Source organism: Megalops cyprinoides, chromosome 23 (assembly GCF_013368585.1).
Source record: "Megalops cyprinoides isolate fMegCyp1 chromosome 23, fMegCyp1.pri, whole genome shotgun sequence".
NCBI classification, from domain to species: domain Eukaryota; kingdom Metazoa; phylum Chordata; class Actinopteri; order Elopiformes; family Megalopidae; genus Megalops; species Megalops cyprinoides.
In genome coordinates, this window is record NC_050605.1 from 22160452 (window position 1) to 22181548 (window position 21097).

Below are 21097 nucleotides of genomic sequence, written 5' to 3' on the forward strand. Positions count from 1 at the left end.
TCACGTACCCAGGGCTATGGGAGGGAATTTCGTGGCGGGCTTGTAATCCCTTCTCAGCGAGAATTACTGGGCAGCTGTGTGTGTGTTTCGCTAAGGCCTTTACAAGATGATGTAGTCAGAGCCTCACAGACACAACTAGAAAGCTATTCATAGTACACTCACCGTATAGTCTACTCACCGTATACGCACCGCTTACTCGCTATATACTCACAGCATGCACTGACTTCGGCGCCACTGGGCCAAAGACGGAGTTTGGGTATGTCTTTTCGTTGTTCAGGGCTTCTAAAACCCTCCTGAAAACCAAGTGCAAAAAAACGTGAGTTTAGCGTTTTAAAAATTTACGCCCATTGCTAAGAATCATTAAGATCGTGCATGTCCGGATACAGACTGGTGCTGCGATTGCCACAATTAAATATTTAAGGACATTAAATAATTGCTAATGTTAATACAGTTTGTACAGTATGCTAAATATGTATGAATATGTAAATTAGTGTAAGAAAGTTACTAGCAGCTAAGTTAAAATATTCGGAAAAACAGTTAGGAAATATAGTTATCACAACAGGTGGTTGTTCCCGACAGATTGCTGTGCATGGTTTTACTGTACCGAGCAGCCTCGCTGGCACGACCGGCTCCACCAGCCCGCTGCCGGTTAATGCTTAGCCGGCCTTGTCAGGTTAACTTCGCTCTCAGCTGCGAGTTATCTGCTGGTGGCAATGCCCCCTAAGCCCCGTCTGCAGTGCGCGGTCTTAATGCTCTGAAAGCGCACTGCTAAACTGTCTGCGCGCACGGTGCTTAAACCGGCAGGCATGTCCCTGGTAGCGCGCTGCAGGCATGCACCGAGCGCACGCCGTATTCTGGACACGATCTGAAGCTTTCCACCCAGGACGCTGGTCGTGAGAGCACCGTAAGAGCCGCAGACTGCGTGTGCGTGTGCTTGTGCGCATGAAAGGGAAAGGTTGATGATGATTCGCGGATGATAACGGTTTTGATTTCTTTGCGCACGGGGTCAATATGGCTGTCTGTTGTTGACGGTGAATGGTTTCCGGAGGAGAAATGAAATAAATTGAGACCGCTTGCTAAGATGAGTTAAACGCAGTAAAAGACAATAATTAATTGTTTGTATCTCCCAGAAACGTTTATCTTTTATCTATATTGTGCAATTGTTTTACAGTCTGGATTAGAAAATCATTTGGAATTTCAGATCAAATTCAGCATCCTCTGCATGGCATTTGTCGTTTGACTCATGTCCATGCGTTTTGGGCTGGAGGGAAGAGTATGTATAAGATCAATTTCTCAGAATTGTTTTGCTTTTGAAAACTTTGTAGAACTACGCTGGAAATGTTAGAGTTGCGGAGTTTGTCAGGGGTTGGCCAATTTGGGCTGTGTGTGATTTTAATGTTGCTATGGTGACAGGACTGCAGGGTGGGGGAGGAGACACCTGTTGATGTAGAAGGTGGATTAAGATCGCAGGTGACCTAAGCTGCCAAGAGGGAGAGAGAGCCAGAAGGGAGACAGGGAAAGCAAGAGAGAGAGTGAAAAAAGAGATGAGGAGAGAGAGCAAGAGAGAGTGAGAAAGAAGGGGAGGCAGAGAGAGAGAGAGAGAGAAAGGAGAGAGAAAGTGGGAAGGTGAGATAGAGAGTGAGAGAGACTGCTGAGAAAGAGTGGTGTGAGAGTGAGAGACAGAGAGAGTAAGAAGGTGAAAGAGAGACAGAGCTTTAGTTCTGAAGAGCTTAGAGGTTAAGCGACATGGAGGTTAAGCCCACGGAGTCGCTTCAAACAGCAATATTGATGACAAAGATGCCAAAGTTTCCACCTTGACAGTGGTTTCTTAAGATGCATGTTTTAAATAAATTTTATGCAAAAAGACAATGAGCAGCAAACTTAAAGTATTTGAAAAGAAGCGTTTGCCTTTTCTCAGCCTGCTGTCTCTTTTTTATTTTTCAGTGGGAATATTTAAAGGAACAAATCCATGGGCTATTTCAAGTGTGTGTTTTAATAATCCCCATCCATCATGTCATGTTTTGTTTTGTTTTATGAGGAATATTGTACGGCTTTGATTGATGATGGCATTTATCATAATCATGTAGTGCATTGTGACAGGATCCGAGTTTGTTTACGGAGGCAACAGCAACAGGACAGGCAAACGATGCATAATAATTGACCCTCATTTTTTCTGTCCTTCCCCCAAAGCTTTGTTAATGAGTTTGGTCCTTTGTGCTGAAAGGTATGTGAGCCGGGCTGAGGGGGTGGGGCCGGGGTTGGGGTGCGTGCACAATGTGTCCTGTCTGCCAGAGATCCCGCTGAATGCAGGCTGTGATTACTGTGGTAAAAATGCAGACGTTGATTGTGCATGGAGTCAAAACACCCAGACAGCACCGGGAGGAATGAAGACATTCCACTGTAAAGCCTTGCAAAAGGGACTTTTTTAAAAACAATACTAGAGGGCACACACTCGCACTTACTCACACACATATACACACACAGACTTTCACTTACACACACACATATACACACACAGACTTTCACTTACACACACATATACATACACACACTTTCACTTACACACACACATATACATACACACACTTTCACTTACTCACACACATATACACACACAGACTTTCACTTACACACACACATATACATACACACACTTTCACTTACACATGGGCATCTTCAAAAACAAACACACACACACACACACACATATGCATTGTGCGTATGTAGGTGCACATACCCCCCCGCCTTTCTATATTTGTTTCCGTAAAGAAACTATGTACATTTATACACTAGGAGCATTAAAATCGAAGACAATCAGGTGTGGTCTTTAGGAAGTCAGTATATTCACAGGCACACATGCATGAAAACACACACACCCACACTCACGCGGGGTACACACGCACACGTGTGCACACACATGCACGGAGATTCAAGATGGCAATGATATGAGTGTGTTGGGAGGAGAGATTGATCCATATTCTGTCATAATCCTATAATCTGTGGCATTGGCAGAGGCCTTCTTCCTGTGGCAGACTAATTAAATCTCTAATCTGCACAATCGGCTGTGTGCAACAGATGTCTTCATGTCATTCCTGACAGAAATGAGCCTGTCTAAAACCAGCCCCTCCAGAGCAGGCCTTACGAGTCTCCTCCAAACCCCCACAAAGCAGACTGCCGCTTATATTTACATTTACATTTATTCATTTGGCAGATGTTTTTTCTGCAAAGCGACCTACAAGCAAATAGCCATATAAGGAGTCAACAATATTAGAAGCGCTGCATGACCAAGTTTCAGTAGTTGGCCAGACAAAGTACAGCACACTGTACCCACAGCATATTGTAAGTTATCCATTGGATGCTATCTCTCACCCACAGATCTCTGTCACTTCAGCTCCGCTTAAACTGAAGAGCTTCTAAAAGATAATAATGCACTTTCTGATGATTCTAAAGTCTCATAATTAACCCTGCTCTGTCTGGTTGCATGGTTTTTCAGCGTTTGTACTATACGTGACACAGAGCATAACTGTACTGCTGGTGCCCAAACTGTCACTGGACATCTTAATGCGCAGGAAACCCCTGGAGCCACATCACTGCCATGCAATCTTCTATCCGGGATTTTCTTTGTACGTTTGCCAAGGGCATCCTAGTAAAACATGTTCTGTCATGTCATGATATAGACTGGAACTGTGTTGGATAAACTCCTGTAGTTATCAGGCTGACAGTTAGCCAGCGGTTTCCCCGGGTCACACCTGACACTTCCAGACGGAGAGTATTTATTTCAATTATGTTGGCCTGTGTAAACATAGAGTTCACTTACTGTAAACGCATACGTCATGCCTACTCCCCGAATAGAGTTAATATCCATTTATGTTATTATTGTGATACACAGTGTAATCTTATCCTCCAACTGGAACCCATTTCGTTGTGGTACACTGTGGGAATTGTAGTGAGAAATACAGTTATTTGATGTGTGCAAGTGGATTGGAGCTTTGTATTTATCTCATGCTGCTCCTGCATGATAACAGAGGTTGCTGTGGTGAGGAGAGTCAAATATACAATTGGTGATTATGGCGTGCAAAGTAAGCCGTGTACATTACATGTCATTACTGTCCTTTAGCAGATGCTCTTTTCCGGAGTGACTTTCATAGGTTACAGTTTTTCAAACCAACAACCTTTCAGTTACAAGCCCTGCTCCTTACCACTATGGTACACTGCCACCTACATCCTCTAAGATACAAGCGTCTACTAAGCTAAATAATCTAATGTTAGCATTTTTATTTATTGCAGCGGAAGAACTGTCAAATGAAGCAGGTGGAATTTTAGCATGTGTTTAGCAACGTGTTTAACGTGTTCTTAAAGGTTTGCCCTGTGACCTCAGTGTAAAAGCAGGGCGTCAGGATCTGAACTGTAGGGATTCATAAATAATTCCAGCAAAGAGAAACAGGGAGGCATTCATCTGATGCATTTTCCTTTCTGCTTCTTCTGTTTCCTCCTGTTGCTTTTAATGGAACAGACAGGCAGGCAGGCAGGCAGAGCTGTTTTGGCAGCTAGCAGTTGTCAGATGCTGTGAAACGAGGGTGTGTGTGGCCAGCCTGGCCCAAACAAAGGCACAGTGTATAATGGCTGCGCATTGAGTTCCAGTCATCCTGATACACTTTCAGGAAGCAGCGTGCATGACAGTCCCACCCAGGGGTCACCTCCCAGCATCATTGTTGTAGAACCATTATAAAACTCAAGTATAGTAATACTGGTAAACTCAAATACCCAATTCGTTTATTTTGACAACTGTCATTTAATTTCATCATCCATGTGTTTGGGGGTGAAATCTCTACATTACCGATGTAGAGTCCCACTGGTTTTCTGCTTCTGGTATGATGACAAGGACAACTAGATCTTTCCTTGCTCAAGAGTGCTCTTGTGTTTGTCTGTGCTGTCATATCATTTTACATTTTTCACAGGACCAAATAATAGAATTTTTTAGGCATGGTATTCATCAGATAATAGTCAGCCAACACTAATCTCAACATTCACACACACATTCTCTCTTTCTCTCTCTCTCTCTCTCTCTCACACACACACACACACACACACACACACACACACACACACACACACACACACACACATACACACAGACACACACACACACACCAGCTGCCAGACCTTCCACTTTCACTGGCACTTAAGTTGGCTTTCACCCTGGTACTCAGGTGGATCTACCTGCATGATCTGTAAACATTTCACGTCCCCCCTCTACTTTTACCCCCAGGTTGTGGAATGATGTCCCCCACCCCTGCCAGGATAGTGGGAACACTGTCCATTTTCCAGCATATACAGGGGAAATACAGTAGTTGTAAAAGTGATGGTGATTTAACCCTTGGTAAACATGGTGGTAAACATGTTGTGGTGGTAAACAATCTTATGGTGATTCACCCTTGTGTCTGGAAATTTTCAGTATATCTTGTGCAATGTGCCCTGTGACAGCACTATCTCCACTTGTGGCAATGTTTCCCATAATGTTACTACATTTCAAAGATGAGTAATGATTCAGTGTCTCCTTTTAAGTCGCTCTATATAAGAGTGTCTGCCGGGTGAATACAATTATACATACATACATATTTACACATACAAAAATACAACTTTACTCAGTAATGTCCATAACACAGAATGGATTAATTATGAGAGCCATGAACCTAATTTCCTCCCAAAGTTTCATGCTTTTTCTGTACTTTATCTCTGAAATCGACGGCATTCAAAGCATGTTTCATCCACTAACATCCTGTGAACATTATACAGTTGTCAAAAACACAATGTTGTTTAGATCTTAGGAGTAAACAGATGAATAATATTCAAATTTTGTGAATCGAAGACTTGATATAGATCACATGGGGCATGTTTTATATATTGCTTTTTTCAGTTAAAGTTTGTTAATAGTAGCGTACTACTCATGGCCGAATAGCGTAACGCTTGAGTGAGCGCTTGGCGTTTATGCTTGACGATGTTTTGATTTGACAGGGATAAAGGCTGCCATCTAGTGGTCAAAAACATAAACTGTCAGCCAATAAATTAATTTCCACTGCGCAGACAGCAATGCTCCGCTAATCACACCGTTCCTCGGCGGACGATATGGACCACGCCGCTGGTACCGGAGCAGACAAACCGATTTACAGCAATTATTGTCTTTCTTATATGGGCGGCCGAGGGTGGGTTGTCGTCTAAGAGGTAAAACTAAGGGAAAAATCAGAAAGGATTTTGGGGGATTACGCGAGATGAGAGTCCATAAAAAGCCTTTTAGGGTGGTCGGGTCGGGGCACTCTGACTTTTTCCCCCAACTGAAAGCTGAAGGAGCAGCTTGGCCGCCGACTGAAAGCTATTAACAGTGTACAAAGATGGAGTAATGGGTTTACGATTACGGAGTGCAGACGGCGAACATACGGAGTAAACACAGGAGTCTGCTGTGGGGACCGGCTGCTGAGGCTACGGCTCATTTACCTGCACCTTTACCTGTACTGCTAACTCACCTGTGTTATTTTCCTTCTTTTTTTTCCAAAGGCAGCTGATAACCTGGACCTGTTCGTAGTTTAGGGTGGGGTCCTGGAGAGGGAACAGTTATGTGGAAACTCTGGACCATACTGTTCTGCCAGGTGGCAGTAAATCTGACCTACCACACCATCAGAGGTGATTCTCCGCTTTCTACTGCTGGATGCGTACATGCGTTTAAGAGGAACTACAATCCTACAAGATTATTAAAAAGTCTGCAAGATTACAAACAAATCATTGAACATGTTTTGTTTAAATGAATGTCATGTTCTTGTTACACATTGATTCACTATATTAATTTATGGTTCATAGAATATTCACATATATTATTCACATATAATATTGTATGTATAATTTTACAGTAGCCATTATTGTGGCATTCATTACTCCTTCCATTATAATTCTTCTATCTTCTTCTATTATAATCTTTATACATATATATAAATAATTTTGTATTCTTTATAAATAAATGTTTTTATTTATAAAAAGAAATGTTTTTTTAATATAAGACACACATGAAATATATCAATATCAGTAAACATGAAAATCAATATATATGAATATATATGAAGACAATATTGACGGCATTCATTTCATTGGCAGCCAACCAATGCCTTGGAGGACAGGACATCTTAGCGACCGTCAGAGAAAACAGCCCCCCTGGAGAGTTCATCGCAAACCTCAGTATTATTGGGGAACCAGGGGCCAATAGCATCCGCTTGTGCCTCACTGGAGTCAATGCTGATTGGTTCTTTTTAGAGGGGAAAACCATCAGGCTGAACACATCTTACTCTAGGGCGCTGGATCGAGAGGTAAGTGGAGGTCAACACCACACCGCACAGTTTTACACTCAGTATCAAGACTACACCACACAGTTTTACACTCTATCAACACTACACCACACAGTTTTACACTCAGCATCAACACTACACCACACAGTTTTACACTCTATCAACACTACACCAAATTGTTTTACACTCTATCAACACTACACCACACAGTTTTACACTCTATCAACACTACACCACACTGTTTTACACTCAGCATCAACACTACACCACACAGCTTTACACTCTATCAACACTACACCAAATTGTTTTACACTCTATCAACACTACACCACACTGTTTTACACTCTGTCAACACTACACCACACAGTTTTACACTCAGCATCAACACTACACCACACAGTTTTACACTCTATCAACACTACACCACACAGTTTTACACTCAGCATCAACACTACACCAGACTCTTTTACACTCAGTATCAACCACACCACATCACAGGTTGCTTACATCAAGTAGTCTGAGATTTCAGTCTGTAAGTTTCTTATTTGTTGTGATTTTTCAGCTTTTTGTGCAATGGTATGCATGACTTCATTATGATTCTCTCTCTTACAGATCCAGGGGTCTGTTCTGATGGCAGCTTTGACTTGCTATGAAGGCGACACAATACAGGTACATCTTCAACTGCAAAATTGAGGCCGATCTTCCCTGCTTGGCACAGTGGAAATCAGTACTCTCTAGCAAAGACAGAGGGACTGTCATTCCTGGGCTCTGTGTACTAATATGTAAATATTTATTCTGTGTTGTGACATTACTGCAGTGGTTATACAGTACGTTAAACAATAACATATACTCTTTCAAAATACTTTTTACTGTTTGTATGAAAGTACCAGGATAACAGCTGCTAAAGAACCTTGATGTAACCTTGTGATTTGAATCCAAATTTTTCGCCTTAATATCTGACCACAAAGTTTCTCACAGAAGCCTTCAAACTAATAATAATAAGGTAATAAAATTATTTTAACGATGTATCTAACGGTGACAGCATCAGTTAAACATGTGGAAAATGTCCTTTCTCAGAGTGAATACAGAATCATGGTGGAGATTCTGAACGAGAATGACAACCGTCCGTCGTTCCTGGAACACTCCATTCAACCCTTCTACATCAGTGAGGTAAAAGTGTTCGTATGTGCTGAGTGGCCTCGCACACATTAAGACAGGGAGGGAGACTTGCACGAGGAACATTTACATCAAAATGTGTTGCGCCCATGCAGCTGTGTAATGTATATTCCCTCTCCAGCTGACTGCGGTCAACACGGTCGTATTCACCGTCCAGGCCAGCGATGCAGACGAGGACATCATCATGTATATTATCGACAAATCCTCGGTATGTATCACTGAACGCTTTACACCGCAGATATTGGCCTGAACAGTGTTACGCTCACACTCAATGGTCTGGGAATGTGGTAGCCTAGTCTGGCACTGTTGCTCATTCAGCTTGAACGGATACACTTCTGTTCTCTTGTGCTGGAGGTCTCTCTGGATAAGAGCATCTGCTAAATGAATGTAAAATAATGTAATGATATTCAGACTAGATTTTACTACAGTTGATTCAGGTCCTTGGCGAGCAACGTTGCTGTTACACAGTTCTAAACCCTCCTTATATTCTCACAGCCTGACGCCAGCTACTTCAGGATAGACCTCCCCAACAGCGGTAAGGTCGTCCTGGCCAAACCCCTGGACTACGAGACCAAAGCCCTGCTGGAGTTTGTCATTTACGCTGTGGTGCGTACCCTCTGCAGCTGTGTCATAAAGATGTCACTACGCACTGAATCCAGAATGGATGCAGTGATATTTCAGTAACAGTCCACTGCCACACCCCTGTCCTGTTTCTGACCCGCTTGGGTTCGTTCGGGTTTTTGATCCGACCCAGGAGATGAACACCGAGGAGAGGTACAACACCACGGCGACCATAACGGTCCACGTTCTGGACGGAGATGACCAGTACCCCCAGTTTCAGCCCTGCAACCCTCTCTCTCAGGACCACGCAAACCCCGTCTGCACCAACCCCATCTACATGGCCAACATCACGGAGAAGGAACGGGTAAGGAGCCGCAATTAACACACAGCAGACCCTTCCCACCCCTGGATTTATGACTTTGAATATTTGTACCAGGCAGTACTCATTGCTTTACCCTGTTCCAGGGACACAGAACACTGTGTTGATCTGCACATTCTTACATTTATGACATATATAGTATTAAGGCATACATTTACATGGGAATCACTTGCTTCTTCTTCAGATGGTTTTTATACTGAAATGTGGCTGTGTTTTATTGGAAATTATATAGTTATGTTACAGTTCAGCACAGAGCTCATGAGAACTCAGGTCCCTGACATCACACCTGATCCCATCCAAGACACAGAGGATGTATTCTTTTTGATTTCAGTGTGTTATAGGTCCCTCTGTTACATTACATTACGTTACATATTTTGAGTAGCAGACATTCCTATCCAGAGCAACTTACATAGCTTACAATTTTCACAGTATCCATTTATACAGCTAGCTGTTTTGCTGAGGCAATTTGGTATAAGCACCTTGCCCAACAGTACAACAATGTTACATTTACACTACATTATTGTCATTTCACAGATGCTCTTATCCAGAGCAACTTATATAGGTTACGATTTTTAAATGTTATCCATTCATACAGCTGAATATTTACTGAGGAAGTTCTGGGTTAAGCACTTTAAGCACCGGCAACCTTTCTGTTACAAGCCCTGCTCCTTACCTCTATGCTACACTGCTGTCGACGAACAGCGCTCCATTATGGAATGGAACTGTCAACCATACACTGCCGCTTTCACTGGTTGGTCTGTTTTGTAGGACACCATCTTACAGTTCTCTCCCGGGCCGATTCATGCTGAGGATGGAGACCGAGGCCTGAGGACGCCGCTGCTCTACACGATTCTGTCAGGTGGGACCAGTTCGCGCAAACGGCCCTGCCATTTAATCAAAGGCACGGTCAAACTGAGAGTGACATCTGTTGGCTTAGCTTTGTGACAGTGGCGCCTTGGCAGCGTTTTTGGTCAGTTGTGCAAGTGCAGAGTTTTGGTCGGTATCATATCTGACAAACGTTTCTGTTGAGAAAAGACTATGATGCAGAAAGCAACTACAGAATAATGAACTGAGGGAAGTTCCAGGGAAGATAGCATCTGTGTTATCTCAAACCATATACAGTACATTATTTAGTGAGGTAACCTGCTTAATATTGGATATGGTGTTCAAATATTTTTAATTTGTCTGTTTTTTGTGGATCTTCAATGTGTGATCTTGACATATTATGTGCCAGAGCGCCTCAGGGACTGATGTGTGTTAATTTGTAGTATTCAGATGTCACGTAATAAAGTTGAAAACATATTTATTTGAAAATGATTCAAAGGATGCATTGTGCATCATTGTAATGAATCCTCCGTGCAACAGGTGGTGACAATGGCAGGTTCCTCATTGACAATGAGACTGGGGAGGTGCTGCTGACCAGACCAGTGGAGAACAGACTGCGGACCCCGATTCACAGACTGAGGATCATGGTGAGAGACTGCTGATCCAGGTTCAGCTTCTGTGTCCCACATCCAAACCACAACCGTTTTTTTGTTAGAACCTAATACTGATCTAGGAGCAGAAATTAGATACATGCACCTATCAGTATGAGATTGGGAGGCCTTCCCTGTTCTACAGAATAAACCCTGACAACTGTGATGTCAAATGCATTAAAATCAAATCTGCACTTTAAAGACCATTTTCAAAGTACTGTAAAAAAATCCAACACATACACGAAATTGGACATGAAAAAAGCTGATATCAGAGAGTAGGTAGAGGCTTGTTCGATAGGCAGGTTAACGTGTTTGTACATGTATAACAGGTGTGTGTGTGTGTGTGTGTGTGTGTGTGTGTGTGTGTGTGTGTGCGTGTGTGTGTGTCTAATGTCTATCATCTGCTGCAGGCCTCTCAGAGGGACGACCCGAAAAAGTACACAGTGGCAACAGCTTTGGTCCGAGTTCTGGCCCAGAACCGGTACCCTCCCCAGTTCAACAGAACCACCTACCGGGGCTTCATCACAGAGAACAGTGGTCCCGCCGCACTGGTCAACACCTATGGTGACGCCGTGCTGGTGATCCAGGCCTCTGACCCAGACTTCAGAGATGTAAGACATGGAAACGCCATCTTTCCCCGATCCACCTCAATCCCTAAGAACTCAGCCCAACACCTCTCACACGGTTTACACACCGAGTAACTCACAGAGTAAAACTAAAGTTTAAGTTAAAAATTAAGTTTAACTCAAAAATGGTGCGATGAGTGCAGTAAGGTGAGTTAAGTTCACTGATGAGTTTAGTGCGACAGTGAATTAAGTATAATAATGCATTTAGTGTAATGATGAATTAAGTAGAATGGCGGGTTTAGTACAATAGTGAATTAAGTACAATAATGAGTTTAGTTTAATAATAAGCTAAGTACAATGGCGAATTTACTGTAATAGTGAATTAAGTATAGATAATGACTTTAGTTCAATAATGAATTAAGTACAATGATGAGTCTAGCACGATAGCAACTTAAGTACAATGCAGACTTAAGTACAATTGGGATTTAAGTACAATGGTGGGTTAAGCAGCGGCTCATGTTCTATTTGTGAAGCTGAGCCACAGCAGATGAAGGGAGATTAAAACTTAATTCCTCCCACACAGAGCCGTACCGCTTCCAGGCCCACTGTCTGCACCCATCTCACACTGCGGCCCGCTCACCTGCCATCCCATAGTACTCCTCCTCCAATCACCTGTTAGAACTGCACGTTCTTCTTCTGTGGTCTCTGCAGCAGAGTGTAGGTGGTGGGTGGCTTATATGACAGCTAGGAATGGTCCCGTGTCACACATCTCCTGACATCGTGCTTTACCGTGTGACTGTTTCTTCCCATCCCGCCTGTGGGCTTCCTGGAAAAGCAGAACCATCAGTGCACGGCATGAGTGTTTTATCATTTTAGCGTCTATACGTCCTGTCATGGTGTAAGCCAAAAGGTCAGGGAGTGTGTCATTTGGTGAGGAAGGTAACGCACCCCAAAGGTGAATTTAGATCCTTTAAACATTCTGCTGATCCCCAAATGCACATTACACATTAGTGAGAGAAAGAGCAACAGAATGAAATAAAAAGTAAAAACTTAACACAGTGCCGGTTATGAAGCAAATGACATTACCAAAGGAAATCATATCTGTTTATATTTTATGATAACTGTCATTTTTATAGAAAATACTCACATATTCTTATGTGTTCATGCATGTCTTGTGTTCACTGTTCTATCTCCCCATTGTAGGGATATAATCCCAAAATTCAATACTCCTTGAGGCCAAAGTCCAACAACACCAGGCTCTACCACATCACACAGGAAGGGCTTCTGATCGCCAGGACTGATCAGCTGCAGGCATCTGAGAAACACTTCCTGGAGGTGAGGAAATATACCTAATTATGACATCATCAGATGAAATTGTATACTCTTATCACAAATACTGTTCCATCATATCACGTGTTATATACTCTTACTGTGATCTACTGCTGATGAAGGTACAACTTAATTCAGCACTGCAGGGGATGGTTCAATGAAGGCAAACTCAATTTCTCTTTATGGAAGAATTAAGAAAGAATTCTCTCTATGTAAAGCATATAATGTGAAATTATTAATATGCTTTAAGTGTGCTAAAAAAGAAAGGGAATGCTTAAGACAATAGCTTTGTAACAATTTGAGATCTGAAATAACCCTTGGTGAGTCACATTGTTTCATCAATGAAGAAATCATTGCATTTTTTTCAGTCCATTATAGAGACCAGTGTAATGAGTGAGCGATCTCAATCTTTGACAGGTGCTTGCCACTGATGGGGAGACAGGAGAGGTGGTCAAAGCCTCCGTTGACATTGAGGTTCTCCCTAAAGGTCAAGCAGGTAAGGTCATTCCGATCGCACCCCACCGTGACGAGGCCCGCCTGCTGTGCCACCAGCGCACCAGATTAGGTGTCCAATCTGCCAAAATAGACCCCCCCCGCCCTGATCCTTTTATTTTCCTCTCAGGGATGTGAAGGGGAATAGCTCGGCCATACACGTTTGTGCCACAGGCCCGCAGAACACATGCAAATGATGTCTCAAGCAATTTGCTTTGTTGTATCTGTTTGTAATTAGTGGCCAGCCCCTATAGGGCTAAAAACCTGCCTAAGAAATTGGATTAGCTTCATGATCTTCGCCTGCATGCAAAGGACCCCACACAATGGGAGAGAGAGAAGCCACCTAAGAAACACCACGCTCTCCAGCCGAATGATGTTGCATAGGTAGCATACGCGCTCCACATAGGGCAAGTCATTCTCCAGTCTGTGCCCAGCACAGAGCTCTCCGAGGACAGGGCTGGGTGCTGCGAGTGGGTTGGTGTGAGGGGGAGGGAGGGAGAGGAGAAAGGGGGCACGTTTCTGTCCGTCAGAGTAACGGCGTCTCTCCGTTTCAGCGCCCCGCGCTCCGTTCGGGCCTGAGTGGCTGCAGGACAGGATGGACGTGGGTATGGCCGGGGGCGTGGCCGTCGTGGTCTTCCTCTTCCTGGTGGTTTTGGTCTTCCTGTTCGTGCACCTGGCCAAGAGGCGGAGGCGGCAGCAGGACCTGGCGGAACGGGCGTCGGTCGCGCAGGGGAAACACCCCAACGTGGTAAGAAACCCCGCCTCTCTCTCTGCAGCTATGACAGGGATCTGCTTCACAAGTGACATAATGCGTGTAAAAAAAATACTCTCTCATGTTTCTCAGAGGTACATTTCACTCTGACATTTAGATGTAGTCTTTCACTCAGAATTATTAGTGCATGAAATAGCTAGGATTCATGGCGGAGACAGAGTGTGTTAACAGCCAGGCTTCTCACGGTGGTAGGCACTCTGGGAATTCAGAAAGACGAGTCCGGTGCGGCTGAAGGGTCCGTTCCTGTCATTAAACCCCTGGTGTTCTTATGTGAAAGTGTCAAAACTAGTTTTCCACGCCACAGGCAGGAAAACAAAGTGTGATATCAGCGCACAATTAAATATTTCCACAGAGCAAAATTGGAGATGTCATTCTGTGCCAGTCCTTTTAAGATGATCACGTACAATAGTGTTTAATCCCAGAGACAGTCTGGGTGCTGAAGAAAGATTTTAAAAGTACACGTTTCCAATAATCCACCCCCCCCCCTTTCCACCCCTGCTGGTTTCCGTGGTAATGCTACTTATGTAGACTTTAAAGTGGTTCCGTCAGGTGAGTCTGTGTATTAGCTAGCTGCTATGGTGCTGTGACAGTAGTTTTACTGTTGAGAATTGGACAGCTGTTATAATTACTCAAGAAATGTGTTGAAATTAGTGTCATTGTACTTACAGGAATTTTTAATCATTGCTTCAGTTCTTTAGAATACATTTCCTTTTATTTCCTGGAAATAAAATAACACCCTTAGCCATGGTTTTAGTTATGTAATATACTAACCAGCTTAAACGAGGCACCCAAAGTTTGCTGAGTAAAGCAATACCAACAGACTGTGAGTGATACCGAGGTGGGGTCAGTACCATTTCAATGTAATCAGTTCAGGAAATGAATTCAAATTCAATTCATTAAGTAAAAAAATCTTTGTAGAAAATGATGGGCAATTTTCCATTCATGAACTGAATTGACAGGCTTTAAAATGGAGTTGACCCCAGCTCTGGTGTAATGTGTTTAACACTCATGACCAGAATTACTGATCAGATTTTTTTTTTAATTATGCAGAACAACAGCACGCCTGTTCTGTGCAAATGTGGTGTATTTCAGTTCCCTCTAATTTGTTGTCAGCTGATCTGGATATCTTTGAGACATATTCATCAATAACAGCAAAGCAAGAGTGGGAAAAAATAAAAGCTGGTGTGTATAGTTTTCCATTTCCACATTGTGACTTTGATATGTTGCATTGTAACTGTGGAAAATGTAGCAGATGTGCTCCTTGTGACAATGTGAACACTTGGCAGACAGCTTGTAAAGCCTTTCGCTTACAGCAAAAAGCTGTTATTTGCAAGTTGCAATCGTGACACAATCTTTGGCGGTACAGACATGAAACAACATGTTCTTGGAAGTACTGCTTGCTGTCTTTTGTTCTCATTGCAATTTTAGAGGCAGAAAGTGGCTGTGGTTCAGTATGCTGTTGTGGTACACAATGTACTCGTGTGAATTGCTCTGGAAATCATGCTTAACTGTTACCCTCTCCTGCACAATGAACTTGTCAATGCTGTCAATGGAAATATGTAGTAATAATAATATTAACAATAATGTAATGATGTAAAGGCATAGTCCTCTGGAGCAGAAAATGGCAGCATTGCAGCAAGTTCACGAGAGGCACCTGGGGTGATCTAAATACCTTTTCCGTGATCAACAGGTTGACCATGGGAGACCTATGCCTCTAATAGAGGAAGTCTCCTATCTCAACAAAGCATTCACTGACAACGAGACGACAGGCTCATTCAGGCGTGGAATTTACACCAAAAAAAGCGAGGCGCCCACCGTGAGGTCAATCAGCTGGGACAACCACGACATAACCGTGTTCACGATACCAGCACCCGCGCCGATCGGCGAGCTGCAATCAGCCGTGGCCAACGGGAGACTGCCGAACAGAGCTGTCTGCAAAACCGTGTCGTTCCAAGACGAGGTGGAGCTGAGGGAGAGAGGGGCGCCCGCCGAGGACCCGCCGCTCTCATGGGGGGAGGAGGTACAGCTGGAGGCCGAACAGGTGCTGCTCCAGGTGCACTCTGAGACTCCCTGCCTGCAGGTGCCCTACACAGGTGACCCAGGTGAGACGGGACAGAGAGACACGGAGGACAGCTCTGATGGGTCCAAGCAGCGTGGCGCGGACACGCCCCCGAAGAGTTCAAAAGAGCAGGAGCACCGCAACAGTAGCGGTGAAGAGGATGACGATGATGATGGCTACGATGAAGATGAGGATGCAGAACAGAACCCCTACAAGTACATGCACTCTGTGATCTGCCTGTCAGACGATGACGAGCAGGCAGACGATGAAGAGGAAGACCACGCAAACAGTCCGAGTCACGAGAGGTATGAGCAGGAGGGGGAGCGCGGCGGAGCAGGCAGAGCGACAGAGGACACATCGTTTCCGAGCAAGCAGGCACCGTCAAAGATCAACGAGATCCACCCCAGCACAAACGACTCCCACCCACAGAGGACCGCCTCGCGTTGGAGTTTCTCTTCTTCCCAGACGGGTCAATAGAAATCTAAACCTGCTGTACAGTGGACTGCAGGGATGAAGCCAAAAGTACTCTGTATACGACAAAAAAAAAACATTTAAAAATTTTTTGCCATTTCAATAACCAATCAAATTCAAGCAAGATGTATAGCTGATGCTCAGACGGTTCCATAATTTGGGGGAATTTTGAACAATCAAAAGAAAAGTGAAAACAAAACTGCACATTGTGGAAGAAACTTGCAGAGATTTTTTTTTTATCAGCCTTAATCCGATAATGAAATAAGAACAGTTTGAAATGTTAGAAATACAGAGCTATACTTCAGTGTGTCCTAACAGTGGTCTTGGGTGCACATGAGGTGTGCTGTTTTTGCATCCCAGTAATTAATTGTTCGGAGCTCAACTGAACGAGCTATTACTCTTAATAAAGATGAAACAGGTCTGAAAAATTTAAGGAGCTCGAATGAAAAGAAATACTTAGGAAGGACATTTACTTCTTTATATCCATCCATTGGAACAAACGCCACTGCCGACAGTCTGTATCTGCAATGGAGAACTTGCACCCCACACTGTCAGTAAGTGATGTCAAATCCAATTAGCGCAGAGGTCAGCTGGTGGGAGCAGCAGCCTACACAATGTGTCTCTGGGATCAGGACTGGGAACACTGCCACATAGAAGCCTTTATAGTAACATGTCTCAAATGTTCTGCTTGTTGTTTATGATAAAATGGGGGTAATAACCAATATTTTAGATATTCACACGTTGTGTTGTTTTAGTTTGTTTATAGTGTCATGTCACCAGGCTCACCAACAAACAGTCTTTCAAATGTCCTGCTCACCTGTGACTGAGTCCACCAGTGTATAACTGCCTAGAATCTAGAGAAAGTGTGTGTGTGTGTGTGAGCGTGAGAGAGGGTGAGTGAGAGTGTGTGTGAGTGTGAGAGAAAGAAAGTGTGTGTTCAAGAGAGATAGGAAGAGACAGTGTGTGTGTGTAAGAGTGAGAGAGATGTGTGAGAGTGGTATAAGATGTGTTTTTTATACTACTGTTTATTTATAGTTGCTTTGCTTCACCTATAAGGGGGTTACACATTGTTGTACAGAGAGTACATATTAAAATATGTCCATTTACAATGAATGCTGCATTCTGTCCTTGGACCATTATGTCTTTCTCCAGTGAGGAAGAAAACACCATAAAACAAAACCAGGTTGCACTGAAAACAGACACCAGGAAGGCACAGGATGACAGAGTAAGATTAATACCTCTTCCTGCTGAGCACTTTAGCCACTGTTCTGAGAACAGGAACAAGTGGCACCAGCATCTGTCACCAAAAGGGGCGGAGCCAGGGAGTGCCAAACCAATCAAAAGCTCGACAAACCAGACCCCATCCAATGAACTTGGCACTCAACTGACTGTGTTGGGCCATCCTGTTGGCTCAGTAAATTGGTTGAAATTATCAATATAAATTTTGATTATGGATGATCTTAGTGAATGCAATGAAAATCATGTCTGTTTGTAACGAGGACAGGCATCCATTTTTGCACAGACTATTCATTATAGGAGTTTTCATTGTTTAAGTCAGTGTTTCCCTTTGAAAAAGGAAACCTGGCTAATCTGATCTGGTGAAAAGCAGCAGCAAGGTATTTTTCATACCTACTGAGAATTAAAATAGTCATCAGAATTGAGAAAAGTCCACCCAATCGGACAGCTCTGCATACCACACCCAATCGGATGGGACAGACATCCCCAGGTGGGTCATGTGGTTGGTTTAGCACGCCGTATGGATCAGTGTGCCAACGATGGTCCACATAAACAGCAGAAGTGCTGGGAGAGAGGGGCAGGTTACACAGTGAAGCCAGGAGGAGCCTGATCGCATGATCTGATATCACTGTAATTTATCCTACCACATACTGTATATGGCCATAGGAACAACCAGGAACACAGCTAACCACATCCCTGTTTCTAAGAAGTGACCACTGATGTAAGAAATCATGAGAAAGGGCAAACAGAATCACCTAGAAGGGGTTTTTGCACATATCACTCGGGTAGGAATTAGTCTTATAAAAGCCGTTTATCAAGGGCTCTTGACTCGCTCAACCGGTAAAAGAGCGCAGTTCGATCCCAGCTGTGTGGATCCCAGCTGTGTCATCAGCCAACGATGACTGGGAGCCCAGAGCGGTGTAACAAACTGGCTAGTTCCACCGGGGATACGGGGGAGGGGAGGTCGGCGTGGGTCTCGTTTCACAGTTAAACAGTGACCTCTGCTGGTCTGTCCCGGTAGTGGCGGGTTGACAGTGGGAATCGTATGTAGTACATTCTAAATTAGGGAGAAAATTGGGGTGACAGCACTGGGTATTACAAATTCACAAAAAAAAAAAAAAAAATCATGTTTATCTGACATGTGCTTAGTGCATCCAACCAAACACATATTTTCTGGAGAACTGATCATTTATTTCAAGCTCCATTTTTATATCCCATATTATATATATTAGACATAGTAAAACTTGCTTGAACTGTTTTTCTGACTCTTGATAGATACAAAAACACAGTGAGGGGTATCGAATAAGGATTGATACATTATTTAGGCTCTAAAGAAAATATGGGCAATGTCTTCACATGTAACTGTCAAGCCATGAATTCGTTGATGGAGAAGCTCCCTAACACCGTCAAGAATACTTAACAAGGCAAAGGGGAAATTTAGTTTTAAATTTATCTGTTTGCCTTCTGGCAACAGCAGTGAATAATCGTAACTGAGTCGAGGTTCAGGTATTGAGGGTATCACAGTGTGTCTTCAGCTTAACTGAAGCTTTCAAATGATTCCCAAATAGGAAACTACACGGTGAGAATCAATCATAAACCAGCAGTGAGTTAAATTTTACTTTTGGCGTACACTGAAATTATGATCAGTTATCAGTGGTTCATCAACAATTCCCGAAACTTTGTTGGAACATATTTTATTAGAAAGTATTCGAAGGTCCCTGTACACAGATCACAAGATGTTTGCGAATGACACGAAAGGCAAATGTTGAGCTGGACATGTCAAACACACACCAAGAAATGTTCCTTTCAGAGCAAAAATGTGTGTTTGATCAAATATAAGTGTGTTAACACGTTTTACTCTCGCACACTTGTAGGCTTTATTAATTGCATACTCTACTGACTGACCAGAAGACGAAGAAACTGAGGGATGGTTGCCTGATATTTATGGTAATCCCCCTTCAAAGGCAAAATGTCATTCCCTTACCTGCTCTTTGGAATCAGTAGTCTCAGGGCGTACGTGCTGCCAAAGATGCATGTTGTTATTAACTCCAGCACCACACATTTTACGCAGGCTCTTCTGAGGACGGCTTAGCCCTGGGCCTTCCTCTGAAACAAACATCAGGTCATTTAGTTCACCATCATCTGTCATCTAACCTGTAAATCTAATAAGAGCTTGAAATGATTTACTGTGCATTTTCTGGGAAAAAAAGTAATATTGATGCAACCGATATTTTAAATTTATTTTTAAATTTATTCCCAAGGAATGTGTTCCATTGGACATACTCTAAGCATGTACCAAATTCAACAGTCCCCAAAGGGCCGCTTTACAAAAGTTAGGCAAGTCCAACCAAACACTACTCTTGGGTTGTATTTTCTAATATATTCTCCCAAGGTGCCTTTTAAACTAGCGGCGCTCCGTATAGGGGTTCTTATCTGTCATGCCTGTAACCTGTATTTGCATGCGTTTTCACCTTGTGCGTTTGAACTTCTTCTTCTGGTGCAGGTGTGACTCTGCCGTCCTCCGCACTCACCTGAGGCTGTGAAGCAGAGAGCCAGGTCAGGCATCCATGGAGGAGGAAGGTGGGACAGACTTTACATCACTGCCCCAGCGGTCCTACATCACTCTTCTCTTGCATCATGACTGATCTGTCCTTCATGTGGCTGCAAAGACAGGAGATTACGTCACATATCTGCAGATTCAGAAGGATTAAAAAAAATTACACCCTTTCCATTCCATGTTGTAAACAGGAATCCCAGTTAACCCTACTGATTAATCCATTAATGATTTTTTTGTTTTGCTGTTTCAGAAGAAAGACTTTTATACATGTTTGCTTGGTTCAGTCTGTTTTCGCATTTCGTCTTATTTTACATTGTCTTCATCTAGTTCAAGTTAAGTTCAACTTTTAGGTGATGTCACTGGCACACATATTGCACTTACACATACTTAAATATAAACAAACGCAAAAATACGCATGCACACTCTAAAACTGAGAATGACAGCTTCCTGTCCAGACAAGAGAGCAAATTCGTTATCAGAGAAATTTCTGAAAATCAGTCCCAAGCGTTTAACCGTCCTCTGATTTGTTCTGCCATCCTGTGTTCTGTGTAGGCTGACATATGTGACATTTTCTCCAACATTAAGACAGATGTGAGCTGACACATCATCCCACAAATGTCTTAATGTGTGTGGTTCATGGCTACAGGATGTCCCTACCTTCCCTGAACCTCACAGATTAATGTGTTCTGAGAT

General features: G+C 43.2%; 1 protein-coding gene and 1 long non-coding RNA gene across 2 annotated transcripts; both read left to right on the forward strand.

The window, feature by feature from the left end:
• Positions 1 to 6081: 6081 nt before the first annotated feature.
• On the forward strand, positions 6082 to 7215 carry LOC118770712. Its single transcript, XR_005004565.1, has 3 exons — positions 6082 to 6142; positions 6553 to 6678; positions 7144 to 7215. It is a non-coding gene; the product is annotated as an uncharacterized LOC118770712 (long non-coding RNA).
• A 1208-nt stretch (positions 7216 to 8423) lies between these two features.
• On the forward strand, positions 8424 to 16617 carry LOC118770743 (cadherin-10-like). The gene is made up of 11 exons (XM_036518508.1): positions 8424 to 8501; positions 8629 to 8715; positions 9003 to 9113; positions 9262 to 9432; positions 10216 to 10306; positions 10813 to 10919; positions 11333 to 11533; positions 12692 to 12823; positions 13235 to 13313; positions 13864 to 14057; positions 15772 to 16617. The coding sequence occupies exons 1-11, from the start codon at positions 8424 to 8426 to the stop codon at positions 16615 to 16617; spliced, it is 2097 nt and encodes a 698-aa protein (XP_036374401.1).
• Positions 16618 to 21097: the final 4480 nt, after the last annotated feature.

Bases quoted from the DNA above. Each gene is read 5' to 3' on its own strand.
- LOC118770743 (XM_036518508.1), top strand. From the start codon at position 8,424: ATGGTGGAGATTCTGAACGAGAATGACAACCGTCCGTCGTTCCTGGAA. The intron at 9,433-10,215 runs GTAAGGAGCCGC...TCTGTTTTGTAG, and splicing joins ACATCACGGAGAAGGAACGG to GACACCATCTTACAGTTCTC. The intron at 11,534-12,691 runs GTAAGACATGGA...TCCCCATTGTAG, and splicing joins CTGACCCAGACTTCAGAGAT to GGATATAATCCCAAAATTCA.